The sequence below is a fragment of the Ostrinia nubilalis genome, chromosome 29 (genome assembly GCF_963855985.1).
Source record: "Ostrinia nubilalis chromosome 29, ilOstNubi1.1, whole genome shotgun sequence".
NCBI lineage: Eukaryota > Metazoa > Arthropoda > Insecta > Lepidoptera > Crambidae > Ostrinia > Ostrinia nubilalis.
The window spans coordinates 704980-731454 of NC_087116.1; the positions used below are offsets into that span (position 1 = coordinate 704980).

General features: G+C 37.2%; 2 protein-coding genes across 3 annotated transcripts; one reads left to right on the forward strand and one right to left on the reverse strand.

Annotated features, from left to right (window-relative positions):
- Positions 1-3657: 3657 nt before the first annotated feature.
- Positions 3658-11148, reverse strand: LOC135085570 (zinc finger protein 761-like). 2 transcript variants are annotated; one of them, XM_063980341.1, is made up of 3 exons: positions 11063-11148; positions 10248-10452; positions 3658-6769 (listed from the first exon to the last, which is right to left on the reverse strand). In XM_063980341.1, exons 2-3 carry the CDS (start codon positions 10445-10447, stop codon positions 5329-5331), a joined length of 1641 nt encoding a protein of 546 aa, XP_063836411.1. In that variant the 5' UTR covers positions 10448-10452; positions 11063-11148; the 3' UTR covers positions 3658-5328. The 2 variants fall into 2 exon arrangements, with proteins under 2 accessions (XP_063836411.1, XP_063836413.1); XM_063980343.1 differs by lacking the exon at positions 11063-11148 and adding an exon at positions 10854-10875.
- A 907-nt stretch (positions 11149-12055) lies between these two features.
- LOC135085689 (acidic fibroblast growth factor intracellular-binding protein) lies at positions 12056-26445 on the forward strand. The gene is made up of 11 exons (XM_063980496.1): positions 12056-12235; positions 13073-13169; positions 13824-13925; positions 14385-14466; positions 15526-15671; positions 16359-16458; positions 17288-17415; positions 18343-18411; positions 19585-19671; positions 20736-20834; positions 25771-26445. The coding sequence occupies exons 1-11, from the start codon at positions 12151-12153 to the stop codon at positions 25847-25849; spliced, it is 1074 nt and encodes a 357-aa protein (XP_063836566.1). The 5' UTR covers positions 12056-12150; the 3' UTR covers positions 25850-26445.
- Positions 26446-26475: the final 30 nt, after the last annotated feature.

A 26475-nucleotide genomic window follows, 5' to 3' on the forward strand; every position in this document is an offset into this window, starting at 1 on the left:
TGACAATTAGTTTCAGTTGAAATTATAGTTATAAAGCATACCTAATATAATCGAATAACAAAATATCAAATCTTTTAATTAGTTAAAAGCATTTGATTATTTTTACTACTAAATTAGCTATAATTTTGACAGATAGCAACACTGACTTGTAATTTATGGAAGTGTGTACAGAGATCTTATTTATTTAAAAAATAACGTTGAATATTTATGTTTATTTATACGTTACAATCGGTGAAGTGGAAAATTTGTATAATTTTATTATATTTACTTTCGTTTCAATTAAGATATATTATTATAATGTTATTTTTTTGTTGGTGGAGATACTTTTAAGTTAACTATTTCTTTTATTTTTATTTAAAACGGGCTTGAAACGTTGGCTCTGGAAGGATGTTAAAGATTTTAGGGTACGCGCACACATTTTCGTGTGTCTTCGCTTAGATATTATTGTCATTCGTAAAATATAGCGAGTTCGTTCGAATATGAACATTAAAACGTCTCAGAGGCACCTGGTAATGTAACTAAATATATAACATTTATATATAAGGTATAAATAAATATATAACTTGCTTTCGAATGTTGAAACGGCCGTTTGAAGGTTAAAGTTTTTAATAATGACAATGTCTCACGCATGGTACAAAATTCTGTTATTTTTGTCTTTTAAAATTTTAATGTTTAGACACTCGTCTTCTGGCCGTTGGATTACCGGCTTTGGTCTATAGGGTTTGGCCAAAAGTGTTGCCATGTGATACTTGTAGCCGGATACTGGAGTATATAAATAATTCGATTTTAGATGTTGTTGATTTCGGATGATAGTAATGATGATATTTTTGAATCAGGGGATGATGTTCGAGCGAGTACGGGACTGCAGTAGAAATATGTACAATTTTGAGCTAATAATAATTAATTATTAATAAAAATTGACAGCATTTCGTTTAGTTTTTGCATATGAATGTTTGCACACTAGGTTTCGAATATTACAATTACAGGTTTTGAAATGTTGTGATTGTATAAAATGACGAATTGCCTCAATCGATTTTGAATCTTACATTAATGATATAAGATTCAGAATCCATTGAGGAATTCAACGACTTGGGGAAGGTTGATTTGCTGCCAAATCTGTTTAAAAACCTTCAAGCAACTTCTCTAGTAGTTTAGATTTGACAATTGTAAAAGAAGAAGCTAATATTATGCATATCGATCATTATTCGATAAAAAATACATAAATATATGCAACTGCAACACTTCAAAAACGCCACAAAATGTATAAATACTATTATTAATATACATATATAAATACGTTTCTTAGAAGCCATGAATTCTAGTCTTGCAGCTTAGAGCATAGTAAAATTGTACGTAATGATTATTTGTTTAAATAATATAATATTTAGATTAAGTTATATAATTATTGATTTTAATATTGTAACGGTATGGGCGGGCATGATTCTGGCAATGTTGCCAGTGTAAAATAGCGCGGTAAAAGAATACTGAAGAATCATTGATGCGACCAAAAAAGACTTTAGAAATCTATTATTACTTTAAAAGTTACAATGTTTTTAAATCGGAGGAAAAAAAATATTTCTTTTCTTATTGAATAAAACTGTAGAGATATTCAATAACTACGCACTAATTCACTTCGAAAGAGTGACCACTGTTTCTCAACATTTATGTCACGCACCTTTCTGGGCCTTCTTAAATTTATCAGAGGCAAAAAAAGAACGCTACGCTCCCCACACTACAAGACAGATGGGTTGAGGAGGCATATTATCATAATCAATATTATTTAATAAATTATTATGTATCTTGACATTCTGAAAAAGGAATTCTGATCGATTTTCCTCCATCCATTCAAAAACGTACTCACAAAAATCTACTCTTTCTCTCTCTCTGTTTTAATATTGGTTGTAGTACATCATTTTTGGTCGCATCACATTTAATATTAGCAGATGGTTTCGTGCGCGGTTCTCTTAAGCTTACTATCATTGGTTCCACAGTTGGCAACCGCTCACGAAAGTAATATCTAGTCTACGAACGTTTTCCGTCTGTATTTGGCGAAATAACAGTTATTTTTGTCAATATATTAACTAAAAGATGTATGTATAAAATTGTTAAATACTATTATGTACTTATAGGCCCTTTTGTAAATGCGATTCTTTCGTGCGCAGTGGACGAGTGGGCTCAGTTTAGTTTATATTACAAATTTCCTTGATAACATCCATCAGAATGTATAATTTGCTTATTTTTAAGTTATATCGGGTGTATTTTCATAGAAAGATATAGTCGGAAATCTTAAAAAAAGCATTTCGAAGTCTTAATAAAAGAATGTAGGATGAATCTGCTGCCAATGTGTGGGGGTCTGTATTTGACAGTTTGAGAACCAGTGTCTTTCTGTAGGTATGTTTATAAAAGGTTTTAAATATGAATGTAAATTGTTTCGTGATTATTTTCACCGCTCGTCCACTGGGCCGCTTCAAGCGATGCGCTGTTTCGTTTAAAGGTATGCACGCTCGTTTTTCTGTTTATTTTGCCATATTTTTTATATTTACCGAAATATGCACAATGAAATTTAAATAAAAGGTATTTGTCCTTGACAGTGTGGTTTTATTTGAGTTCGCCAATAACAATTGATTGAATTTTCTGTGTATGTATTCAAGCGGGTACAAGGTAGGTATTGGTTATTGAAAAAATAATTGTTTTCTAAGAAGTAAATATTTATTAAACCAGCGAAAAAAAGGAAATACTAATATAACGTCACTATAGTCTTTTTCACGTAAGATGATCCGTATGACACTTCAAGGTTATCCATATTACGCATACTACATAGGTATGCAGAATATTTTTGAAAAAATATTTGTATTTTATTAGCAATATAATAAAAATAAATTAACTACTTGTCTTGAAATATATAGTAAAATCTGAGTCTATTGATTATATTTTAATTAAATACGATGTAAAAATATTTTTTATTTAATGTACGCAATGTGTGAAACGGAATAGATTTAGTGCTGGGGTATTTCTTGTATGATAAAATCGATTATTTCCGCGGTTCATTAATCGATTGCAGTGAATACTTAGTTATTAAAAACATCACAAAAATCAACTACATTTTTCGATTATTGACTTTAATAAACGCATTGAAAATAAATTAATAGTTTTTAATTTAAAGAAACAGAACTAGTACTTTTTAGGAATCGTTTTTTGAACACGAACCATGAAATTTGAATATTATCAATAAAAAATTGTTACAATAATATTTGTAATTAAAAAAACATGTTTTTTTGTTAAATAACACCTATACAAAATATTTCTCTAAAAGTAGGTTTTACTAACTCTTCGAAAAAAATCGATAGATAAATCGCTATGGTTTAGTTATGTGACATCTCTAAATCTTTCAAACTCGAAACGTCATACGGATCATCTTAGGTGAAAGACTTTAAACAAATAAATGCTTTCTTGCATTAATAATAATACATTTTCAGCTGCTTAATATTCAGTTATGTTCGTTTCAATAACGAGTAAAAGAGACACAACATAAAAAGTTACATAATTATAAAATAATGTTTTCTTTATTATTTCAATTACAAGTAATAAAAATAAAATCAAACCCAATTTCACAAATATTGATAATAATAATAACACAATGAATGATTAACAAACATACGATTAGTAGGCGGTTATAAAGGTGAAATAAATTTCATCTAAAGTCCGGTCGCCGAGCGGATAGTATTTCGTACAATGACCCTAAGCTACCCATCCTTATCGCTCGCGGCTCTACGGCCGTCCGCCGCACAGAGTGTGCGAGCGCGACAGCAATATACGCGCGAGCGATAAGGATGGGTAGCTTGGGGTCATTGTACGAAATTCATACTCGGCGACCGAACTTGAGGCAGTGTAAAAACACAGTAAAGACCATTCCGAGTCGAGTTCAAAAGCCTGTGATGTTATTGGTAACTAATTTTCATCTTTACATTCTTTAAATACGTAGCCTGAGTACTACAGACAGATCTAGCGCTTAACTCAATCAGTGCCTGAGAAATGTTAGCGGCACTGGAGGGTGTTTTTGAAACTTCAAACGGCAGCGAGATTCCAGCAGATGTGTATGCTCTGTCACGTTATACACCACTACATTTTTATCACCGAAAAATTTTTAACAGGTTATGTAGAAACGTGTGAAAAATTTATAGCAAAAGAAAAAGAAATGTTTTTCATAAAGTTAATTTTTTTATTACATTTTCTTTAGTCCGTATTTTACGTGTCAGCTGGGTCACTCCGCTGCTCGCTAGAGTAGTCGTACGCGCTCGCATATTGCCCCGATCTGTCTGTCTCGCTCACGCCTCGACCACGCTTCCAGTGTTATTATTACATACTTAGCTAACTTAGACCATGTTGAGTTCTAATAAGTGTTACATTATCTTACGTAAATAGTGCTAGCGACGCGTGTGTCCATAAATTACCAATTTTAGGATGAAATTTTGAGTAACTTTAACTTTTTTTTTGCATTAATAGGATCAGTAACTCATTACCCAGAATTTTTTTTTTCGGTGATAAAAATTTTGTGGTGTATTATATCAATGTCACCTCTCCCGTGCTGCTTCCATACCCCAGGCACTGGAGTTAAGCACTATACCTTATAATACATATTGTGATTCGTTAACAGTGTGATGAGTAAACATATTTTGAATAATACAACAAGGTAAAAATCAATCTAATATTACTATCCTAAGAATAATGTTTGAAAACTGCGTAGCGTAGGTAAAGATACTACAGGACTTTTTCATTTAACTTTTACATCATTGTAACGTTATTATAGGCTATTTGAATAGAGCTAAACACTGAGTCTTATGTAGTTTTTATAGGTACTATTTTTCAATAAAAACGTGTAGTCTGATTGGCTAGCAACGACATACATTTATACTAAAGTCCGGTCGCTGAGCAGATGGAATTTCGTACAATGACCCCGAGCTACCCATTCTTATCGCTCGCGCGTAAATGTTGTCGCGCTCGCACACTCACTGCGGCCGCCCGTCGCACATTCGCGACAGCAATATAATAGCGATAAGGATGGGTAGCTTGGAGTCATTGTACGAAATTCTATCTGCTCAGTGACCGGACTTTACCCGTAGATAACAGACTTTCAGTCGGCCGATAGTTTTGTCGGCTCCTAATTTGTTTATGGAATCGGCCGATACCAAATCTGTGTAGTGTGCGTACTTCCATACATGTTCATACTGATTAACAGCCCAAAGAAACTATCGGCCGACAAAAAATGTAGACAGCAGGGTATCTATGTTAATACTAGACAGTATCAATGTTAATAAACACAAAAACTTATTACAAATGTTCGATATGCAATTTTAGTGCCTGAATTTTGTTATCGCTGACAATCTTAACATCATCTTTTATGTCGCCGTGAAAACGGGCCATGTGGTTACGAAGCAACGTCTTCCTAATAGATCTATACCCACACTGAGGTACCGTACAATGGAACGGTTTGACCCCTGTGTGGGTTGTCTCATGAGAGAGCAAATTCTCTTTCCTTGTAGCTAAATAACCACAATACTGACATTTAAAACCGTCCCCAAGGTGTACCGCAGTAACATGTTTCTGCATCTCATATTTATGCTTGCAAATATACTCACACTTCGTACACTTGTACTCGTAGTGAGACTTCTGATGCATAACGTATTGACACTTGTAGTTCGTCGTGAATTGGCATAAATTACAGCTCATAGGCACTTTAGATTCGCTTCGTTTATTGTGCAACGCTATCTGATCTTTAGTTTTCGTTGCGAAGTCACAGTTAACGCATTTGTACGGACGAATCTGGGAGCTGGTGTGGTGTCTCTGAAAGTGTCTTTGGACTGACGCTTTGAAACGCGATGTGTAGTTACACATATGGCATAGAAACGGTCGATCTTTGTTCTCAGATTCTAAAACTTGAATGTTCTTCCATTCTACGAACCCATCTAGCATATAATTATGTGTTGCATGATCTTTTTCTTTTGCTTTTTCATTTTCTTCCTTTAGGAATTTGAATTCTTTATTTGTAGTAGTTAATGAATCAGTCAGTTGGTCTTCCATTTCTAGAGGTATTTGGTTCTTTTTATACACTTTCGTGTGAGTCCTTTTATGTTTTTTGTTTTCGCACATGTAATAAGTCTCGAAATCGCATGACTCACATTTCAATATTTCTTTCTGTTTACTTCTAACCTTATGAGCGGTCAACCTCCAATTTACCTTCGTTGAAAAATCGCAATATTCACACTTGTTTGCTTTGTCCGAAACCTCGTTGTGTATTTTGGCCATATGCCTAGTGATGTGGCCATCATATTTCGTCACAAATGGACACTTATCGCATTTATAAACCATATTATCGTTGTGCGTTTTACTGTGTTTAAGAAAGTTATGCCTGTACGCTGTAGTATAATCACATTCACTGCATTGAAACTGTTTGTTATCTTTATGCTTTCGCATATGAGCGTTCAGGTTCCATTTGTAATAAGTAGTATAGTCACAGGTGCCACATTTATAATTTGGTGACGACCTCATTTTGCTCAACTGCTCTTCCGATTGGTGTTTTATAGCCATATGCCTGTTCAACGCTGTAGGATATTTTGTGGTGTAGTCGCAGAGTTCGCAAGAGTTTGGCTTCACTCCTCCGTGACCCAGTTTGTGGAGCTTCAAGCAGTTTTTGTATGTTGTAGTATAATCACACACGTCACATTTCAATAGCGGTTTTTGTTTCTTTCTCGTTGATTCTCTGAAGTGGGTGCTGTGAAAATACAATAAAAATAGTTAATATGAGAGAAAGTTTAAATAAATGATTACTGCTTTAAATATAATTTAATGTTAAACATATTTGACACTAGCTTTTGCCCGCGGCTTCACGCGCGTGAAATTTTGTTTGTCACAAATCGTCATAAAGTATAGCTTATATGTTAAAAGTTTCACCAAAATCCGTTCAGTAGTTTTTGCGTGAAAGAGTAAAAAACATCCAGACATCCAAACTATTGCATTTATAATATTAGTAGGATAATTTGTAGTAATTATAAACTAACTTGTAGGCCAAAAACCCTGGACACGACACACAACTGCTTTCTCATAGAAATTAAAGTTACTTTTGGTTTCTTTGAGAGTGTGACTTTATATGTTTAAGTAGCTATTATGGTTAAAATAATATGTTATTGATGACCAATCAAATAAATAAGTAAATATTTAATGTTCAACAAAAATATTCAAGAAGTGCAGTGTAAATGTCCAAGGATAGTTATACGTGGGACACTATTTAAGTTGTGAGCCTAACTATGAAAACAAAGTAGTTTATTATTAAAATGGTATTGGTTGCGTTTATTGGTATTGTCTTTCATGATTTATGTACTTTTTAATGTGTCCGAAACACTTTTCATAGAATTTTTTCCACTCGCCTTGAGGCACCTCCAAAGCATGGTTTTTAACAGCACCAACAGTTGCTTCTGGCTACATAAATCGCTGTTCACGCATTTAATTTTAATATATGGGTACCAAAAGAAGTGTTTAGATTCCAAGCAAAAATTTTGTAGCGTTGGACCTGTTTATTTCATATTTTGAGTGTTCAAATAGTCAGTTGTTTGACAAGACGCGTAAAAGCTCACATTTTCGTCACGAATGGCGATTCGACTATGCTGGTCAGTTTCCCTTATTAAACTGAAGACTTTTGGAAAAAAAGTGGCTGTTTACTATTAAGAATTAACCATTCTAAATTTCTCTAGTGACGTTTCTGTCATATAATCGGATATTTCGGAAAAATAGGCGACCGTAAGTTTCAAAGTGTTCCGAGCGCATGGGACTTTTGTTGGAATTGGTTCGTCTTAAAACACCTCCATAGTCGATAGCTGTTTATTTTCAGGATCATTATGCATACATCCTTAATTCGTCAACTGTCACAATTTTAAAAACGGCTTTTAAAGCTTCTTAAACGTATTTATCAAACATTTCCAAGGACTAAACGACACAAGCGTCCTATTGAGCGTTTGAAAAATTTTGTGACATCCAGCGAGAAAAAAACGTATTAACCATAATATGGTCATACAATATTTTATTACTGCTAGTGGAATTAATGCCTAGGATTATCTCAATCCTACGATATATCACATGACGAGGTTTCTCTTCCATTTTTCTGACAACATCATTTTTTTCCGCCACTAATAGTCATTTTGGACGACTTTCGCAAAGTTCACTGGTGAGCCAATGACATACAATATTATACTTCTTAAACTAGCGTTTTACAATGGTAAAGGACATATCTTTATCACCAAGAGTGAAATTTAGCTGACCGCTTTAGTTTTGTATTGATTAACCACATCGAAAGTCATAATAAATCTTAGCGCGAAAATTTCCGCAAGTCAATTCCATGTTTTTGTAGTCAAGATAATTTTCAATTCAATGTTAATAATGGGCGATTCTCTGTAAGCTCGTAATCGGCTGTCCCGGCCGATTTTTTCAAAAAGCAATTAAAATATTTAAACAAAACACACTCGTAATGAAACTTTAACCCCAAAACTTTACGGGCCCTTTGTTTTTAGAACCATAACTATTTTTAGTTTTTTTCTAGACTCGATTGAAGCCCGAAAAATACAGTCCCCTGGCTGTCCCCATCACTACATTTCCGCCTAGAAATTAGATTTACGAAGAAGATAATGAAACTACATACATCTGGCAGCTCATAACATAAAGAATTATAATGAAATTATATTATTTTCGTAAAACAAGCTCTCATTACCAATTTTATTTATTTAGTAAACTCCTGTAAACTTTGTCCCCAAAATTTTAATACAGTCCCCTGCCAAAAATTTAAATTCATAATATAAAAAAACTATAATAGCTACGATGTTTTTTTTGAGTGAAATGAAATGCAATTGCTATAAAATAGGCAACCTTGCCGAATGCGGCGTTGAGATGCCTATTTTTTTAGTGTCAGAGCGTCATTTGTGAGGTGAACACGCGCTTGAATCGCCACCACACACAGTCCTCTGGTAAGTCATAATATGCATGTTAATTACTTAATAATCTCTAAATAAAGTATAAATTGATATAATATTTATGTCTCAATTGATCGGTAGATTCTTAAAACACTATTTAACATCATTTTCGTAAATATTGTGAAATCTATCAGAAATACACAGTCCCCTGGCAACAGTCCTCTGCCTGAAATTGCACAAATATGTGCATCATGTCGCAAGTATTCATTCCTGGTCCATCCTCGGCTTTCCAAATAAATATAAAACACTAACAATGAGGCAGCAAGGTTCTGGAGTAGAGGCCATGTACCGGAAAACGCAGCGAGAGACAAGCGACACCGAGCCACCTTGTGGGTGGACTGACGACCTCATAAAGGTAGCAGGAAGGTGTTGGATGCAGGCCGCTCTACCAACTGTGTGATGTGGAAGTCATTGGGGGAGGGCGGGAGGCCTATGTTCAGCAGTGGACGTCCAGTGGTGAAATGATGTTGATGACTAACAATGAAAAGTGTCAGCTGCTTTTGCAACACTGGTTCTTGTGAGCATTATAACGGAAAATCTTTAATCTGCTGAACCTGAATTGACCAAAAATTCCCCTCAAAGATTTGATGATGAAATAGCAGGAACGGGTGGTACTCGGAATTCAGTGCCTCAGAGGTTAAGGTTAATTTTTGATATGAATGTTTATTAAGGAAAGTTGTTATTTCTGTTAATTTTTTATAAAGACATTTTGTTTACTATTGATTTGCTATAAAATAATAAATAATTGATCAATTTAAAATGACTTTTTCTTCAAGTATAACAGTCCTCTGTCTCAATTAACAGTCCCCTGTCATGATTTCTTGGAAAATCGCTAATAACTCGGAAAATATTAATAATTTCAGTGGGACTTCTTATCTAACTAAAATAATAGTCAATTTTCTTTGAAATGGATCACGGTTTTTTGGAAAATGTTAAAAATAATTGCCAGGACAGCATTTGTATGGGACCTGTACGAGCTTACAGAGAAATGCCCTAATACAAAACGTGCTCAAATGATAAAAATTTTTGAATAAGGTTGTAGTCAAAAATGTCAAACTTTTCATTAAAAGTATCAGATGTCGTCTAACAACACGTTATGTTGTCGAGGCTCACAACTTAAATAGTGCCCTAGTATTTATAATCTTGAATAAAATCTTGAATAAATTCAAGACGTAAAAAATAAATTTAACATCTCATCTGCATCAGTTGTTTTTACGAGTATAAAATACTTACATATCTGGTTCAACGACGATATTGCTCGGGGATTCTTCTTCCATCTCCACCTTCACCCAGACGCTCGTGAACATGTTCATGACGTTGTCTTTCAACATCGGGTCTTGGTTATCAGAATCTATGGGTTCTTCTATGGCAGGCACTTGGAGGATCATACAATCCTGTGCATCGGTTTCTTGGGATGTGTCCGGTTGATCCATAGTTACTGAAAATTTAAATTTCAAGAGTAAAAAAACTGATGTAAGTGCATTTTATTTATTTAAACTTATATGCACATAAAACAGTGTACATAAGGCGGACTTAATGTCTTTCGGCATTTTACTCCAGTCAACTATTTGTCATAAGTCATTTTGTGGTTGAGTAAAATAAATAGGCACTTTTGGATATGGAAGAACTAAATAATGCATACTTTATTCTTTAAACAGCGAAATTAAGAATTATTATTTCATGTTGCTTGGAAAACAGAAATGTGTATTTAAAAAATAAAAGTAGCTCCTCTTTTAAAGCGAGGGTGTTCTGCGAGTAAATTCAGCCCACATACTTTTTAGTAGGTTGGTTTGAAATGCAACAAAATAATGTAAAATGAAATTTACAAGTAAGTTTTACCTAAGGTTGGCCAAATGGTTCGATGAGATAGTAAATTCGTACTAAAACAAATAAATTTAACAGCAAATGAGGACATCTATTTCAATTAAAAGACAAGACATGAAGACATAAACATCTGCAATCACTTCCACTTTTTACTAAGAAAATAATCATTTTGGGTCCGTTTTACAGGTTTCTTCAGTCATAAAAAAGATAAGAACTTAACTTACATGGTTAAATGTGTTACTTTATCGGCATTGAAAGTGTAGTTTCACATTAAAAAGAACAAAAAGGCCAAAAATCAATCGACTCGCACAAGCCTCAAATTGTATTTTTTTGTAGCCGATGCAGTGTTGTTCCTGACAAATTTAGGGTTGCCGTATTCTAATTCTAAAATTGCCGGATTTTTAAGGAAAGCTAAGAAAATTGCCGTATTGTATAAAATGTTTATTTGGAAGGTTTAAATTTAAAAAAATACAAGTGATGTATTATGTACTATGCGTATACTACTTTTAAACTTACTTATTTTATTCTTCACTTTTTAAGGTTTTGAATAATTTAGTCCAAGAACCTACCCGAATAAAAGTGAAGAATCTACCAAAATGAGGAAATAACGATTTTAGACATTAAAATCTCGGAGATAAGGTTGCATTTTTGGCGTTTCTTTTCGTGGCGCTTCTACTTCATCTATGGTTTACAAGTTTTTGCGTTCCATTAGACGAAATATTTATTTTTTGTTTACTAAAACTCATGAAAAACTCTTAAAACTCTACTTTACTCAATTGCCGTATATTTTGATACGGTAATCAAAGTGCTGCCGTATACCGTATTTATGGTGCCCAAGATGCCTGAATGCCGTATATTACGGCAATTGCCGTATCAAGAAATTCAAGAACAACACTGAACACTGAGCCGATGACAGATTTGACGGAAAGGATTACGTTCAAAAACCTAAATATGTAAAAAAAAAATTGGATTTTTTCTGATTTAGATAGCTTTACAAAAGTATTTCGCAACTATATCTTGCCCATTTCGGGCATTCTTGCCGACCATGCCGTACTATTTTCGAGAACTTCGTGAATTTAGTTTTGAAATTCGTAATTCTTATAAAATAAAAATCGATTGGAAAAATAAATCGTAAAGATTCGTAGCAAAAGTGTTCTTAGCTTTTTTTTATATGGCAAGAGTGTTTGTCTCTTGTCACCAGTGTCATTAATGTGGTCATTTGTGATCAGCTGTCAAAATAAATCTGCCCGATTTCTATCAAAACATTTTCGTATTGGAATTTGGAACTCTAAAAACTGCAAAAATACAAAAAATGTACACAGAAGTGGACGTATTTGTCGGTAATTATACTCTAATTGATCCCGAGATATATCAGCTGTGGATTGACGGTTGTTCCTGTAAGTATTTTATCAATTTAATAACCACAATCTTGGTAATATTAAACCGCAAGATAAAATCATATTAGATAACTATTTTTGGCTGTTCTTGAATGTTATGAATGCCAGCATTTGCTTCTAATGTGATGTATGATCACAAACAGCTGTAAAATCTTAATATTCATGAATATAGTGTAGGAACATCAGGTATTTATTAAGAGTAAGTAACTAAACTTTTTAATTCTTTAAAGCAGCAGTAGACACTGGTTTTATTGCTTTATTATACACCGTTTATAATATGTGTGTTTTGACATATAGGTCTCACTCATTCTTCTCTTTTCATTGTATTCTGTCAGCTTTATTGTATTTAGATTCAAATGAGATGGATCTCAACTAGGGTTGCCAGATGCCCGGGAAATCCGGGATTGTCCCGGAATTTTGCGTCTTGTCCCGTGTCCAGTAATTAGACATTACTGTCCCGGATTTCCGAAAACCTAATAGTTTTGTGTCAAAATAAACTAATATGTAATAACAAATGACACGGCTGGCCTGCCTGTGAGTCCTATTATGTACGTTGACGTACATTACTTATTTAATAAAAGTGTGTATTTGAAAATAAATGGCATTTTTCTTTTGAAATACAAATTAAATCATTTGAGAAACCAAGATATTTTTACTATGGCCAAGTCCCAACACCGTTGTCCTAGTAGGATTGTCCCGGATTCGGTAAGTTTCCATCTGGCAACCCTAATCTCAACCCACTTCCAATAAGAAAAACAGTTAATAAATTGAAATTAAGTTAGTTATAATAAACTTACACATGCAGGAGTGTTAAACTGAATAACCAAAATATTGTAGCCAGTGAAGCCGTGTCTACGTTGCATCAGAGGAACATCGCTAAACAGACCGGAGCATCGGTGGAACTGATTGCCAGCGATGTGTTGGATCATTACCGGTAAATCATTGTTTTTAGTCTTGTAGAACAGAGAGTGGTAGAAGAGTACTCTTCTTTGTAGTTATATGCCTTTATTTAACTCAAGTTGTACTCATATTACAAATACAAATCTACTTATTCAAAAGTAAGTACATGCATATGTTACGGTTAATGTGATAAATTGAAAATTATTAAAAATAACCGGTTATTATGAATAATTACCGACAGTCGCGGTAAAAGTGATAAATTAATCACATTTAACAGTGATTATTTAATAATTCATCCTTAGTACTAACAAATTTCATAAAAGAGAACAACATCTTGTGTACGTGCTCGTGTACAGCCAAACTTTTGAACGTTTTGATATCATATATCACATAAAAACAAGGAACTTGAGTCAATTGCAAGTGTAGTTAGTAAAGTGCAAGGAGCAGATGCTCAAATTCAAATTCTTTATTGCTCCATGTTGGTAGACCAGCAAGTCTTATGAAAGTTTTTTAAGTCAGTTCAATAAAAGTTATTGTTCTTATGTTCATTTATTAAACCAAACGCCATCTACTGCTGGACAAAGGCCTCCCACAATGACCGGTCCTGCGCTCAGATGCCTCTCACGATCTTCATCAGACCTAGAACTGGCATGCCTGCTTTCAACATACATATTCTTTTTTTTTTCAGGACATTCGCCCTGTTGGAGCGGCTCCTCACGGTCCCATCGAAGTTATCCGAGCAGATGATCTTCCAAATTGACGAGCAGACAAAGCAGATGCTAATTGAAAAGTAAGTTATGTGGTAAAAGAAACGCCTGATCATGTCCTGGACAGGCCAGGCCTTTAAAGCGCTTTCACATTTAGGCGATTTAGCAGCGCGACAAACGCGCGACAGACGCGCTGCCGAAAATTTCATACTATGTGACAGCGGATGCATGCCTTCACACTATAAAAACGCCGCTGCCGCGCTGCTGTCGCGCTACTAATGCCCTAATGTGAAAGCGGTCTTAAAGGTCATAGCACACTTATCAACTCGGAAAGGGGTCAACACCGTATCGCCTTTCGGGCGCTGTCAATCGCGAAGCGAGGCGTTGGCGTTACGGTGCGGATAAGTGTTCGTTGCAGTATGGAGTTTCATACAAATACTGACCGCCTCGAGTTGATACGGTTACGATCCCTTTCCGGGTTGATAAAGGTCCTTAAAGCGGTTGTCCCCTGATCGAATTAATTGAGAAAATGTTTGTTTTAGGTATTACGATTTGGACGATGCAGTCATCAGAGAGTTGTTGGGAAGAAAATTGTCGTCGCGGCATCGGAAGGATCTTGATGAGGTTGGTAAATTATCATCAGGTCATTTAGTCTCCACTGCAGGAGCACGACCCTATTTACCAGAGGCAAGATTTCCTGCTACCTTTATCAGGTCGTCGGTCCACCTTGTGGGTGGACGTCCCACGCTGCGTATACCGGTACTAAGGCGCTGGATGCAGGCCGCTACCAACCGTGCAATGTGGAAGTCATTGGGGGAGACCTATGTTCAGCAGTGGACGTCCTATGGCTGAAATTATTATTATGATGATGATGAAGAAGAATGGCCTGCCCTTCCCCACGCTGTCCAGACGGTTTTTAGTCGCCTCTTATGGTATCAATGTGTTTGTTTTTTACCTCTTCCCGTGGATGTCGTAAGAGGCGACTAAGGGACAAATGTGAACATCAGGCCTCCCCAACCCGTCTGGCCAGCGTGGGGAGTGTAGGACAAATCCTCTTGCCTCTGGTCAATTAGAGAGGGCCGTGCTCCTGCAGTGGAGACTAAAGAACGAAATTAATAATCAGGAAGTGATTGAGGCGGTAAGTATTCTTTGTATGAAACTCCATACTGCAATGCACAGTGCGCACACTTATCCGCACCGTAACGTAAACGCCTCGCCTCGCGACGAAAGGCGATACGAATTACGATGTTGATCCATTTCTGGGTTGATTAGTGTGCTAACCTTAAATGACCTGACGGATATGATTGAAATAAAATCCGGTCACCGAGCACATACAATTTCGTCCAATGACCCCAAGCTACCCATCCTTATTGTTCGCGCGTAATTTACTCACTGCGGCCGGTCATCGCACAATCAGGACAGCAATATGATTACGCGCGAGCGATAAAGATGGGTAGCTTGGGGTCAATGGACGAAATTCTATCTGCTCGGCGACCGGACTTTAGATGAAATTAAAAATTCATTTATTTTTGCAAATAGGCTTTAAAAAAGCGCTTTTACACGTCCCAATATTAACCCTACCACTGCTTCGGGACAATAAATGGGCCAGTGCTGAGAAGAAGCAGCGCAAGAAACTCAGTCACTATTGCCATTCAAATTTGACTCCTATTCTAATCAAAATAGGTGTCAGAACGTTCCGGAGCGCCGCTGCGTTGTTGTCGCCGTCAGTTCGACAACGTGCGTCGCGTGTTCAAAGCGGTTGAGGAGATGCCAGGCAACGTGGTGTCAAACATCCGGACTACCTTCTTACTGTCAGAACCGCTAGCTAAGTGAGTAAAATATAGGCATGATGTGTGATATGATTTTATTGTCTTCAATTTTCATAATCATGATTGTAAATTCGTACGACTTTTTTACTCTCGCTTTTCTTAATCACAATCATGATCGTAAATTCGTAATCATAATCATGATCATGATTGTAATTGTAGCCATAATCATGATTATGATAATCATAGAATTAGGTCCGGTTTCGACCAAGGCGGAGCGGAGAAGTGTTTTGAATAACTATTTCATTCATTATTCATTATTTCTCCGCTTAACTCCTCAGCTTTCAAATTCAACAAAAAATTCGTCCGCCCGACAAATCTCTCTTCTACGCAAATGCAATAAACACATTTTCCCCCTTACTAATAAAACTTACACGCTCGTTGAACAGTGTTTCAAAGTGACGTTCAGTATGGAAATGTCATTTTAAAACAGTGTTCAACAACCGTGTAACTTTTTATTAGTAAGGGGGTTTGACTCTGACTTTGGTGGAAACCGAGCCTAATGTATGACTTTTTTATTCTCACTTTTCTTAATCATAATCATGATCGTAATCATAGTTTAGTTTAGCAGGGAAATCGAAAGCGCACTTAGCCTCTTGATTGGACCATTGTGCAAAGATCGTAATCATGATCATGATTGTAATAAAGTCATAATCATGAGCAATGTAATGGCCAAAACATTTTTTACAGAAAATACGGTGCCGTTGTGTTCATAGCGTGCATGCGATTCGAAACGGCCAAGAGGAAGCTGCAATATCTGTCGTTCAACGACTTCTATCATTGTGCACAAGTAAGTAGTTTGTATATTTTGTATACAGGGTGTAAAGAATTGGGTACTTGACACCACAGTCTTTCCCGAACATTATAATCCGAGCCTTTTCAAGGCGAGAGTGAGAAGGACACTTACAGGGCAGATATGTACCATCCTAGACTGCATCTCACTTAACATTAGTAGCGATTGCGGTCAAATACCTGCTTAGTTCTGCGTAAAAAAAGGAAATTCTATTATAAATAACGATATGTCGGCCGTTTGGTGTAGTGGTTCGATACGGACTACTATTCCGGAGGTAGCGGGTTCGATTCCGCACAGTACAAACATTTGTGTGCATGAACATATTTGTTTGTATTGGACTGGGTGTTTTCTATGTATAATAAGTATGTATTTACAAAAAAAAAGTATTTAAGTATGTTTATATCCGTTGTCTAGTACTCATAGTACAAGCTTTGCTTAGTTTGGGACTAGAAGCGCAGTGTAAAATGTCCAATATTTATTTATTATTATTATTTATATACCTACCTCTGTGTGACGTCACCCATAACCAGTGTGAGTGCGAAAGAAAACGTGATATGCACTGTTTTATTAAGTATTACACCGCCTGCCACGAGTCTTTGCGCAGAGTATAGTATACAGGGTGGAATTTTTAACAGATTTTAGTTGGTTCGATTCCCGGGTGTGGCAAGCAAATTTTTGGAAATCTTTGAATGCAGTTCTATTTCTTTTCAAAAATAAAGGAATGTTTTCTTTGAGAAAATTTTTCTATCTACTATATTAAGAGTACTTTCCCTCCAGGTGGCATTACAAAATTCCACCCTGTATACATTTTTTCCTTTTTCAACAGGCTATAATGGGCAGCTGGACATACAGTTGTACTGGACCCGAGTACTACGATACTGAAATGGACCGAGAGTTCCTTCTGGAACTCAGGGAGCTGAGGATCCTGCTGGATAAAGAGAAAGAACATAAGCAGTGAGTATTATTTTATTAAACCTTCACCTGGTCACGGTAATACTATCTATGCAGTATTCCAACTCGGCCATATTTTTAAATAAATGTCAACAGCCCCGCGGTACGTCACGGTATGACAACATGCGATAGGGCTGCTCACCTACAGTACCCATTCTAATTACATCTGTCTACTTAGAATTTCTATCTAGTTTTGTGCTTGTAATTTTTTTTTATTTAGACAAACAAAATACTTTGTGAATGGAATAGGATAAAAATGCGTGTTGTTTTGTGTTAATAGATTTAATTTTAAAAAATATACTAAAATAATTTTGAATCTACTAATCACAATGAGTACTTAATGACCTGTTACTTTAATTTCAGGCGGATGAAGTCGTGGGCAAAAGCTGGTTTAATACAATATAATTTTTATTTCAAATCAAACTGACTGAAAATGACAATTTTTGACTGTTAATAACTTGTTTTTGACAAATTTGACCGTAAATGACGGTAGTCAAATTCAATCACCTTAGTCATTTTCAACACTAGCTAGGCCATCGACGTCCGTTCGGCACATTCGCGACACCCCTAACCCTAACTTTTGGATTTCGACCGCGTCCCGAGATTTGAAATTCGAAGGAAAGCTCGCGTTTCGTCGGTTTATATGAAGTTATAATACTGTATGATATTATTACCGTGACCTGGTATTGCCTGAATTGGGATGATGATTGGGTAATGAAATAGAAATTCTATTTAGTCCGTCAGACATATAATAAAAAAATATGTGTATGTTTGTCACTTCTTCACATCTAAACGGTTGGAGCGATTTTAATAAAATCAATTTGGTATGGAGTTAGCTGACACCCTGGACTAACACACGTTTTACCGCGGGTAACACCGCGGGGCACAGCTAGTTACCAATAATTTAATTGAGTATTTGTTTCTTTGCAGTTTAATTTGTATGCGCCTCAAGCCGAAACTTCTAGAAAAGTCATATCAAGAACTGGAACTGAACTTTAGGTGAGAATTTGTTTCTAAGAGTGTAAGCCAAATCCTTCATTACCCGACTGCGTCAGAAGGAGGGTTATGTTTTTGCCTCTGGTGAATAGGGATGTATAAAAGGTTTTTTTTTTCTTTATTTATTTAGAGACTTTTACATAAATGTACGTCAGTCCCATCATAACCTAACATCTTATAAAGAAAAAAGGTAAAAAAGCAAGAGTTTGAATTAGTCCGTCAGTTTACTTAACAAAAAATACTCGACACGTATTTTTCACTTTTTCAAACTAATGAAAATTGAAAGAAATAAAGCCCGCCAAAGTTCAGAAGAGGCCCGTGACGTCAAGGAGTGCTTAAAAAGCACTTTGTGACGTCACGCTGAACTTCAACGCACCATAACTTCGTAATTACTTGTTTGATTATAGACGTCCTGCAGTGGAGACTACATGGACCTGAGGTGGAATCGTGTAAAGCAATCGTAATCATTTGACAGTTCATAACGTACGATTATTCTGTCAAACGCTTTGTATAACTGACTTTATCGTACGTATGAACTGTCAAATGATTACGATTGCTTTACACCAGAGTTTTTCAATCTTTTTCATGACGCGACCCCCCTAGTATGAAAAAAATTTTTCGACCCCCCGACCGTTTGCTTTTTTTTCATGCATTTTACAAAGATGTTGTAGGGACCGAATTCTTCAACATTTATGCATTTGCATACTTAGATTTCGAATAAATCTAGGTTTAAAACTTCTCTGACTTTTTTACTGAGGTAGTTTTTACATCCTTTCGCGACCCCCCTATAGAGGCTTCGCGACCCCCCAGGGGTAGGGTTGCCAGGTCCAAAAACACAAAAGCCGGACTGTGTGCTTCATTTGGCCGGACATTTTACCCTAAAAGCCGGGTGCAATTAGTGAGTGCTATCATCATCGGTTGCCTAACGTCCTGATGCGTGCGTGCCTTATTCTGTGGCTCGACTTTCGCCTAGCGCGGCAGCCAAATAAAAAGCCTAACAAAAGCCGGACAGGCCGGACATCGGTTATTTTGGCCGGACACGCAATCAAAAAGCCTAACTATGTCCGGCTTTATCCGGACGTTTGGCAACCCTACCCAGGGGGGTCGCGACCCACAGGTTGAAAAACACTGCTTTACACAATTCCACCTCTGATGATGATGATGTTTATTTCCCAGGTTATACACTCGGGCTCTCGTGGGCCTGGCGTGCAACTTGCATAGAGGGCGCGAGTTACGATCGTTGTTCATTGACCTTTTGGAAAGGTAAGCATATACACTATACAGGATTGATATGATTGTTACCTGTTGTGTTGACTTATGGTCCTATGTCCCCTAGATGGAGCAGAGGGCGTCCACAACAGTCCTCCATCTCGTTCGGTCTTGAGCTTCTCGCTTGATCTCGCTTGATGTGTGTATGACCTGTTGTGTATGCCTTAATAAATAAATAAATAAATACAGGGTGTTTATTTATTAAAACTTATTTTTACAAAACGCGAATGCTTATGGCAGTTAGCAATTAAAAAATAAACTTGCCGTTCCAAATTTCAGACTGCACAAGATTGGTAATTCATTTATGGGGAAATGTATTAAACTTTTCAATAGATTACCACAAACTGTTGTAGAATTGCCCATTCATAAATTTAAAGTACATATCAAAAGCACCTTAATGAAAAAGGGCTACTATAAAGTTGATGATTATATAAAGGATAAAAATGTTTGGAATGTTTAACTAGCTCGCATCAATACTTATGACTATAATTTGTATATTTTAAAGACTGTAAAACCTTGAAAAGGAGGCTGACAATAGTGACTGAGTTTCTTGCGCTGCTTCTTCTCAGCACTGGCCCATTTATTGTCCCGAAGCAGTGGTAGGGTTAATATTGGGACGTGTAAAAGCGCTTTTTTAAAGCCTATTTGCAAAAATAAATGAATTTTATGAATTTTATTTTTATGCGATTTGGCATTCTCTTTCAAAAATCATGGGTTCAATTCCTATCTAAAGCAATCGTTTAGTTTCATAATGCGAACAGCTAGGGGAATTTGCTGTCTGCTGCTGTCTTTTCTGAACACTATAATCCGGGCCTTTTCAAGGCGAGAGTGAATAGGCACTTACAGGGCAGATATGTACCATCCTAGACTGCATCTCACTTAACACCAGGTGCGATTGCGGTCAAATACCTGCCTTGTTCTGCATTAAAAAAAAATTCAAATTAAAAAAACCTTTTGGGTTTAAGATTCTGTTGTGCGTTATTTGGTCCCCAAATAAATGTAGCTTTTTTTAAGATACATTGCTATCCGAATTCATTATTTCACTCTGTATATTTCAGATGTATAGAACCGTTGCGACTGGGTAGCTGGCCCAAGACAGATCTGGCCCAGTTTTTGTGCGCGTACGAACAGTGTGCACTACAGATGGATGTATTAAGGTATGTTACTGTTATATACGCGAATAGGGACGTGTTTAGTGAAAGGCCGGTTAGAGCGCACTGAGGTTTATTGGTATAAGCACAATAATAAATATGCCGGTGATCGCAGTCACGCGGCGAATACCCAACAGTTCCTCCCTCAATAGCTTAAGAACATATCAATAAAAGAATTAAACATCTAAGCAAAAGAATTGTTTATAATCTACTTGGGGTACGGGCCGTAACAACCTTCCGGCTGCTCTGCTACGTGCATTTGGTAACGGGGGCTCCGAAGATTGCGAGACTGATTCCAAACCTGCCCCACTCTCTCCTTCTAGTTCAACTGCCTCATAGAACTCCTCTTCTTCTTCGTCCTGTGAGCGTTGAGGTATTGGAACCTGCCCGACGTTCATGGGCTCGGTAATGCTATTCGGTGACATAGACTGTGACTTTGTGAAATCGTCTAATTCTATTACACAGTCTTTAGCAAGCAGTTGTTGGTTACTATTGGCTGTACCCCTATAAAGCGTTAACTGATTTTTATGTTTTTTACATGTTAATGACGTTATACAATCCTTAACTAAATAGGTTACTTTTCCTATTTTTTTTATAACTATACCCTTATTCCATGGGTGAAACTTAATATTATATGTTTTATAAAGCACAATGTCTCCTTCACTAAAGTACTGTTTATTTTTTCCACCATATGATTTACTCTGCAAACACTGGTTGTTTTTAACATTATTTGCGAGGGCGTCGGATGACGGCGGGGCAGTTAAGGGGTTAATCAGATCCAAGCGTGAACGAAGTTTACGACCAAAAACTAGCTGAGCGGGCGAAAATCCTGTTGTAGAATGAATTGAATTTCTATAATCGAATAAATACTTTAATATTTTTGCATTCAAATCTTTTTTATTGTTTTCAATAATACATGACTTAATGCCACGTTTAATTACTTTAACGTAACTTTCCGCCTGTCCATTGCTAGCCGGGTGGTAAGCAGGTGACGTCACATGCGAGATTCCGTTAGAAATACAAAATGCTTTAAATTCCTGTGAGGTAAAAGCCGTACCATTATCACTAACAAGCGTCTGTGGGAGCCCGAAGCGCGATATGAATTCCATTAATTTACTTACTACCGAACTAGAAGAAGTGCATTTCATATAGTAAGCCTCAACCCACTTACTGTGAGCGTCTACAACAATTAGGTACGTAAGGTTATTAATGGGACCGAGAAAGTCTATGTGTATTCTATGGAATGGCCGCTTAGGGTGCGGCCACACTGCTAGCGGCGCTCGACCGGGTAATGGCCTTAGTTGAATGCACACTTCACAATTACTTATCATATTCTCTATTGCATTGTCAATACCCGGGAACCATAATCTAGCACGGGCCTCAGCTTTGCTTTTTACCACCCCCAGATGTGATTTGTGTAATTCTACTAGAATTTTGTGTCTTAATGCCTCTGGAATGACCACTTTATGTCCCCGCATTATACATCCATTTTCATAAGAAAGTTGTGTCCTACATAAATAGTATGGCTTTAGCACTGGATCAGATACCTTAGGTGGCCAACCGTTTAATATATAGTTTACAACCTTACAAAGTACTCTGTCTTTACTAGTAAGTTCGCGCATATCGCGTAGTGTGACAGGTAACGTGCCATCTGTAACAAAACAAACATAGGACGCACGGTCGTCAATGACGTCATCGGGAGCGCCGTCTCGCTCGGCGCGCGCACGCGCAGCCGCCTGGGCGAGCTCTGGCAGACTGGCCCGCGATAAGTAGTCGGCGCTATTGTTACTGCTACTTATGTATTCTATTGTATAGTTGTAACCGCTTAAAAACATTGCGTATCGCTGTAATCTGTTAGCGGATACCTCGGGTATGCCGCGTTGTGGGCCAAAGATAGACAAAAGTGGTTTATGATCTGTACGTAGAACGAAAGGAACAGATCTGCCGTACAGATATTGATGAAAACGCCGTACTCCAAAAATTATAGCTGTGGCTTCTTTTTGAATTTGCGAGTATTTCTTTTCAGCCGAGTTCAGAGTACGAGAAGCAAAAGATACAGGCCGTTCCGTTTCATCGTCCCCTATTTGCGATAATATTGCCCCCAACCCGTGCGGAGAGGCATCCACTGTCAACACAACCTTAGCCTTGGGATTGAAGTGAGCTAGAACATGATCTGAAGAAAGACACTTTTTGATTAGATTGAAAGCATCGTTCTGTTCTTTACCCCATTCCCACTTATGTCCCTTGTGTAATAATTTGTAAAGTGGGCATAAAATTGTTGATGCATTAGGTACAAAATTTCGGTAGTAGTTAACGAGACCTAAGAAAGACTGAAGTTGATTAATGTTAGAGGGAATGGGGGCCTCTAAAATAGCTTTTACTTTTTGTGGAGATTTATGTAAGCCACATTTATCTATAGTGTAACCCAAATATTCAACTTTATCTTTAAAAAGTTCACATTTACTTTTTTGAAGTGTTAGTCCTGCGTCCTGGAGTCTCTTCAACACTGCATTTAGTCTTTCCAGGTGCTGAACTCTATTAATTCCCGTGATCAAGATATCATCGAGCATGCATACAACGCCGTCCAGCCCCGACAGCAAACAATCCATCGCGCGTTGGAATATAGCTGGCGCGCTAGCTAAACCGAACACAAGCCTAGTGTATTTGAACAACCCGCGATGAGTATTAATGCATGTGAGTTGTTGCGAGTCTTCGTCTAAAACAAATTGCGAGTACGCTTGTGTAAGGTCAAGTTTACTGAATTCTGTCCCGCCGTGTAAGCGAGAAAACAGTTCCTGAGCGGTGGGTAACGGATACTGCTCCACTAACAACTGTTTATTAATTGAAACTGAATAGTCTGCACATAACCTAATTGAACCGTTGCGTTTGAGCACAGGGACTATGGGTGACGCGTATGTTGCATGCTGAACCGGTTTTAGGACACCTATACTTATCAAACGATCAATTTCCGCATCTATCTTGGATTTCAGGGCAAAAGCAACTGGACGAGGCTTAAAAAATATGGGCTTTGAGTTTTCTGTCAACTGTAATGTTACCTTGTATTTATTAAATTTGCCTAAAGAATCTGAAAATACAAATGGATATCGTGATTGTAATTGTTCCAACAGGTCGTCCGTTGACAGAAAATTAATAGGTAACAGTGCTAGTTTGAAACGTGAAATAAAATCGCGTCCCAGTATCGGCGGTCCGCCGTGCTTCACGACGTAAACATCAAGCGAATTAGTTACGTTGTTATATGTGAATGCTAAGCGTATGATACCTAAACAAGATATTTTTTCACCTGTGTAACTTAACAGACGCTTGTTAGTTGATTTTAACGGTACATTTTGAAATTTCAACTGATAAATTTTATCGGAAATAGCTGTGACTGCCGACCCACTGTCAATTTGAAACTTCATTTTCACGCCCTGAACATTAACCATTTCAGCCATTGGCTCCCCACTAAATGACCTAATATTATATAAAGTTGACCTACCGTCGTCATCCTCGCTCTCGTTTACCACTGCATTATCCAAGTAATTAACTTTTTTGCACATTCGCTGTAAATGCCCTTTCGTGTTGCACTTTTTACACTTGTAACTTGCAAACCTACACACCGATGCCGTATGATTTTTATAACCACAAACCGAACACTGGATTTTTTTATCACTTGCACTTTTTACGCGATCTTGCTGCTGGCTGATTTTAAATAGCGCCTGGTCGTTTGGCGCATGCGAGGCCGCCGATGACGCTGCTCCTTGGCGAGCGCAGTGCACGCTCACCGCCAGCTCCAGCGCCTTGGAGAGTGTCAGCGCCTTCACATCCTGCGCGAACAGCTTCTCACGTTCCGGCCCCGGTAACATGCCCATCACAAAGCGATCTCTAAGAGCTTCTTCCACATTGAGGAAACCGCAATGAGCTGTTAGACCACGCAGTCGTGCCGCCCATTGAGTGTATGACTCGCCCAACTTTTGCGTAGCGACATAAAAAGTGAAACGTTCGCCAAATCCGCATGTTTTTGGGGTGAAGTGGTCGTCGAAAAGCTTAATTATGTCTTCAAATGGCAAATCTTGCACTTCTTTTGGCAAAGCCAAATCTGCTGCCAATTTATATGATCCATCGCTGAGTGCACTCAAAAGGATCGCTCGTCTTTTTATACACTGAGGATCCTCTGCCCTTCCGATGTTATTCGCGATAAACCATTGACTCAACCGATTTTTATACGTTTGCCAACACTGTGAATTATGGTCAAAGGTGGCCAAAATCCCAAAATGAGCCATTTTTTTTTTGCTTGTGGGTAGACGTCGCCACTGTTATATACGCGAATAGGGACGTGTTTAGTGAAAGGCCGGTTAGAGCGCACTGAGGTTTATTGGTATAAGCACAATAATAAATATGCCGGTGATCGCAGTCACGCGGCGAATACCCAACAGTTACAATAAAGAAATATTAGTTTTGTGGTTCCAAAACACTTAGTAGTCGTGAGGTTCGAACTCCTATGTTCTTCTGATTGATTTCGTTGCGGGTCCAATGACAGTTTAACTTTCCCCGGAACAAACTTGACCTTCACTGGTTGGGTTATTGGCGGTCAAGCTGTAGACCCTGGCTACACAGGAGTTGCAGCGGTGGGAACGAGAGGTGGGAATAGTCCCGGTAGATGTGTGGTTCTGGTTGCGTAGAATAGTAACACTTCCCGTGGATGTCGTAAGAGATGACTAAGGGACAAACATGCGAACATCAGGCCTCCCCAACCCGTCTGGCCAGCGTGGGGAGTGTAGGACAAATCCTCCATTTGCCTCTGGTAAATTAGAGAGGATCTTGCTCCTTCAATGAAGAACTGACCTTTTATATCTTAGGTCAAGAGGGTCTTGGTCATGTTTCACGAACATTTGCTCTATTTTTAGTAATTTTTAAGTATTTTATGACATTTTTTTTATTGCAGGGAGGCAGACCTAAAAAGTGTGTGGGAGCGATACATGCGCGTCATAAGTCAGTGTTTGTTAACTATGTATCATATCTAATTAACGTATTAATTTATCATTCAACCTTTAAATATGTATATGAAGTTAAAATTGTAATTGATTTTTGACCTTAATACAATGGAGTAAGGTTCAAAATAAAGTGGGAACTATACTGCCATTGCACAAGTTTAATTTTACCTTTAGTGTAGGCGGACACCGTTGATTTTTCGTCGGCCGATAGTTTAGTCGGGAAGTTGATCAGTATAGGAAATAGGCATGTATGGGAGTGCGCACATTACGCCGATTCGATTTGGCCGATTCTTCATACAATTTAAAATCGGGCACAACTATCGGCCTACTCTTAAACGAAGTCAGTAAAGCTCAAATTATTTTTGAAAATATAGCTGTTGAAATGTTTTTGACTGAGTATGATTAAAAATCGACTTATTTTTTCATTATTTTGAACCCTAAAGCAAAGTAAAACGGTTCAAAATTAACGTGGCAACAAATTCCCACTAAAGGCTACTAAATGTTGCAATAGTATTATTGTTTTTAAAAGAGATTTAATAATTTATTAAATAAGATTTTTTTTCTAAGTCAAATGTCCTTGTTATTTTTTTAGATTTCTAATTAATAAATGTGTCTTTTTAAAAGTCCATATAGTGTTTTACTTGTGATTTTAGAAC

Excerpts from the sequence above, each read along its gene's own strand:
- LOC135085570 (XM_063980341.1), bottom strand. The coding sequence starts at position 10,447 with ATGGATCAACCGGACACATCCCAAGAAACCGATGCACAGGATTGTATG. Across the intron at positions 6,770-10,247 it reads ATCGTCGTTGAACCAGATAT|CACCCACTTCAGAGAATCAA; the intron begins GTAAGTATTTTA and ends GTATTTTCACAG.
- LOC135085689 (XM_063980496.1), top strand. The coding sequence starts at position 12,151 with ATGTACACAGAAGTGGACGTATTTGTCGGTAATTATACTCTAATTGAT. Across the intron at positions 13,170-13,823 it reads GATGTGTTGGATCATTACCG|GACATTCGCCCTGTTGGAGC; the intron begins GTAAATCATTGT and ends TTTTTTTTTCAG. Across the intron at positions 15,672-16,358 it reads CTGTCAGAACCGCTAGCTAA|AAAATACGGTGCCGTTGTGT; the intron begins GTGAGTAAAATA and ends CATTTTTTACAG.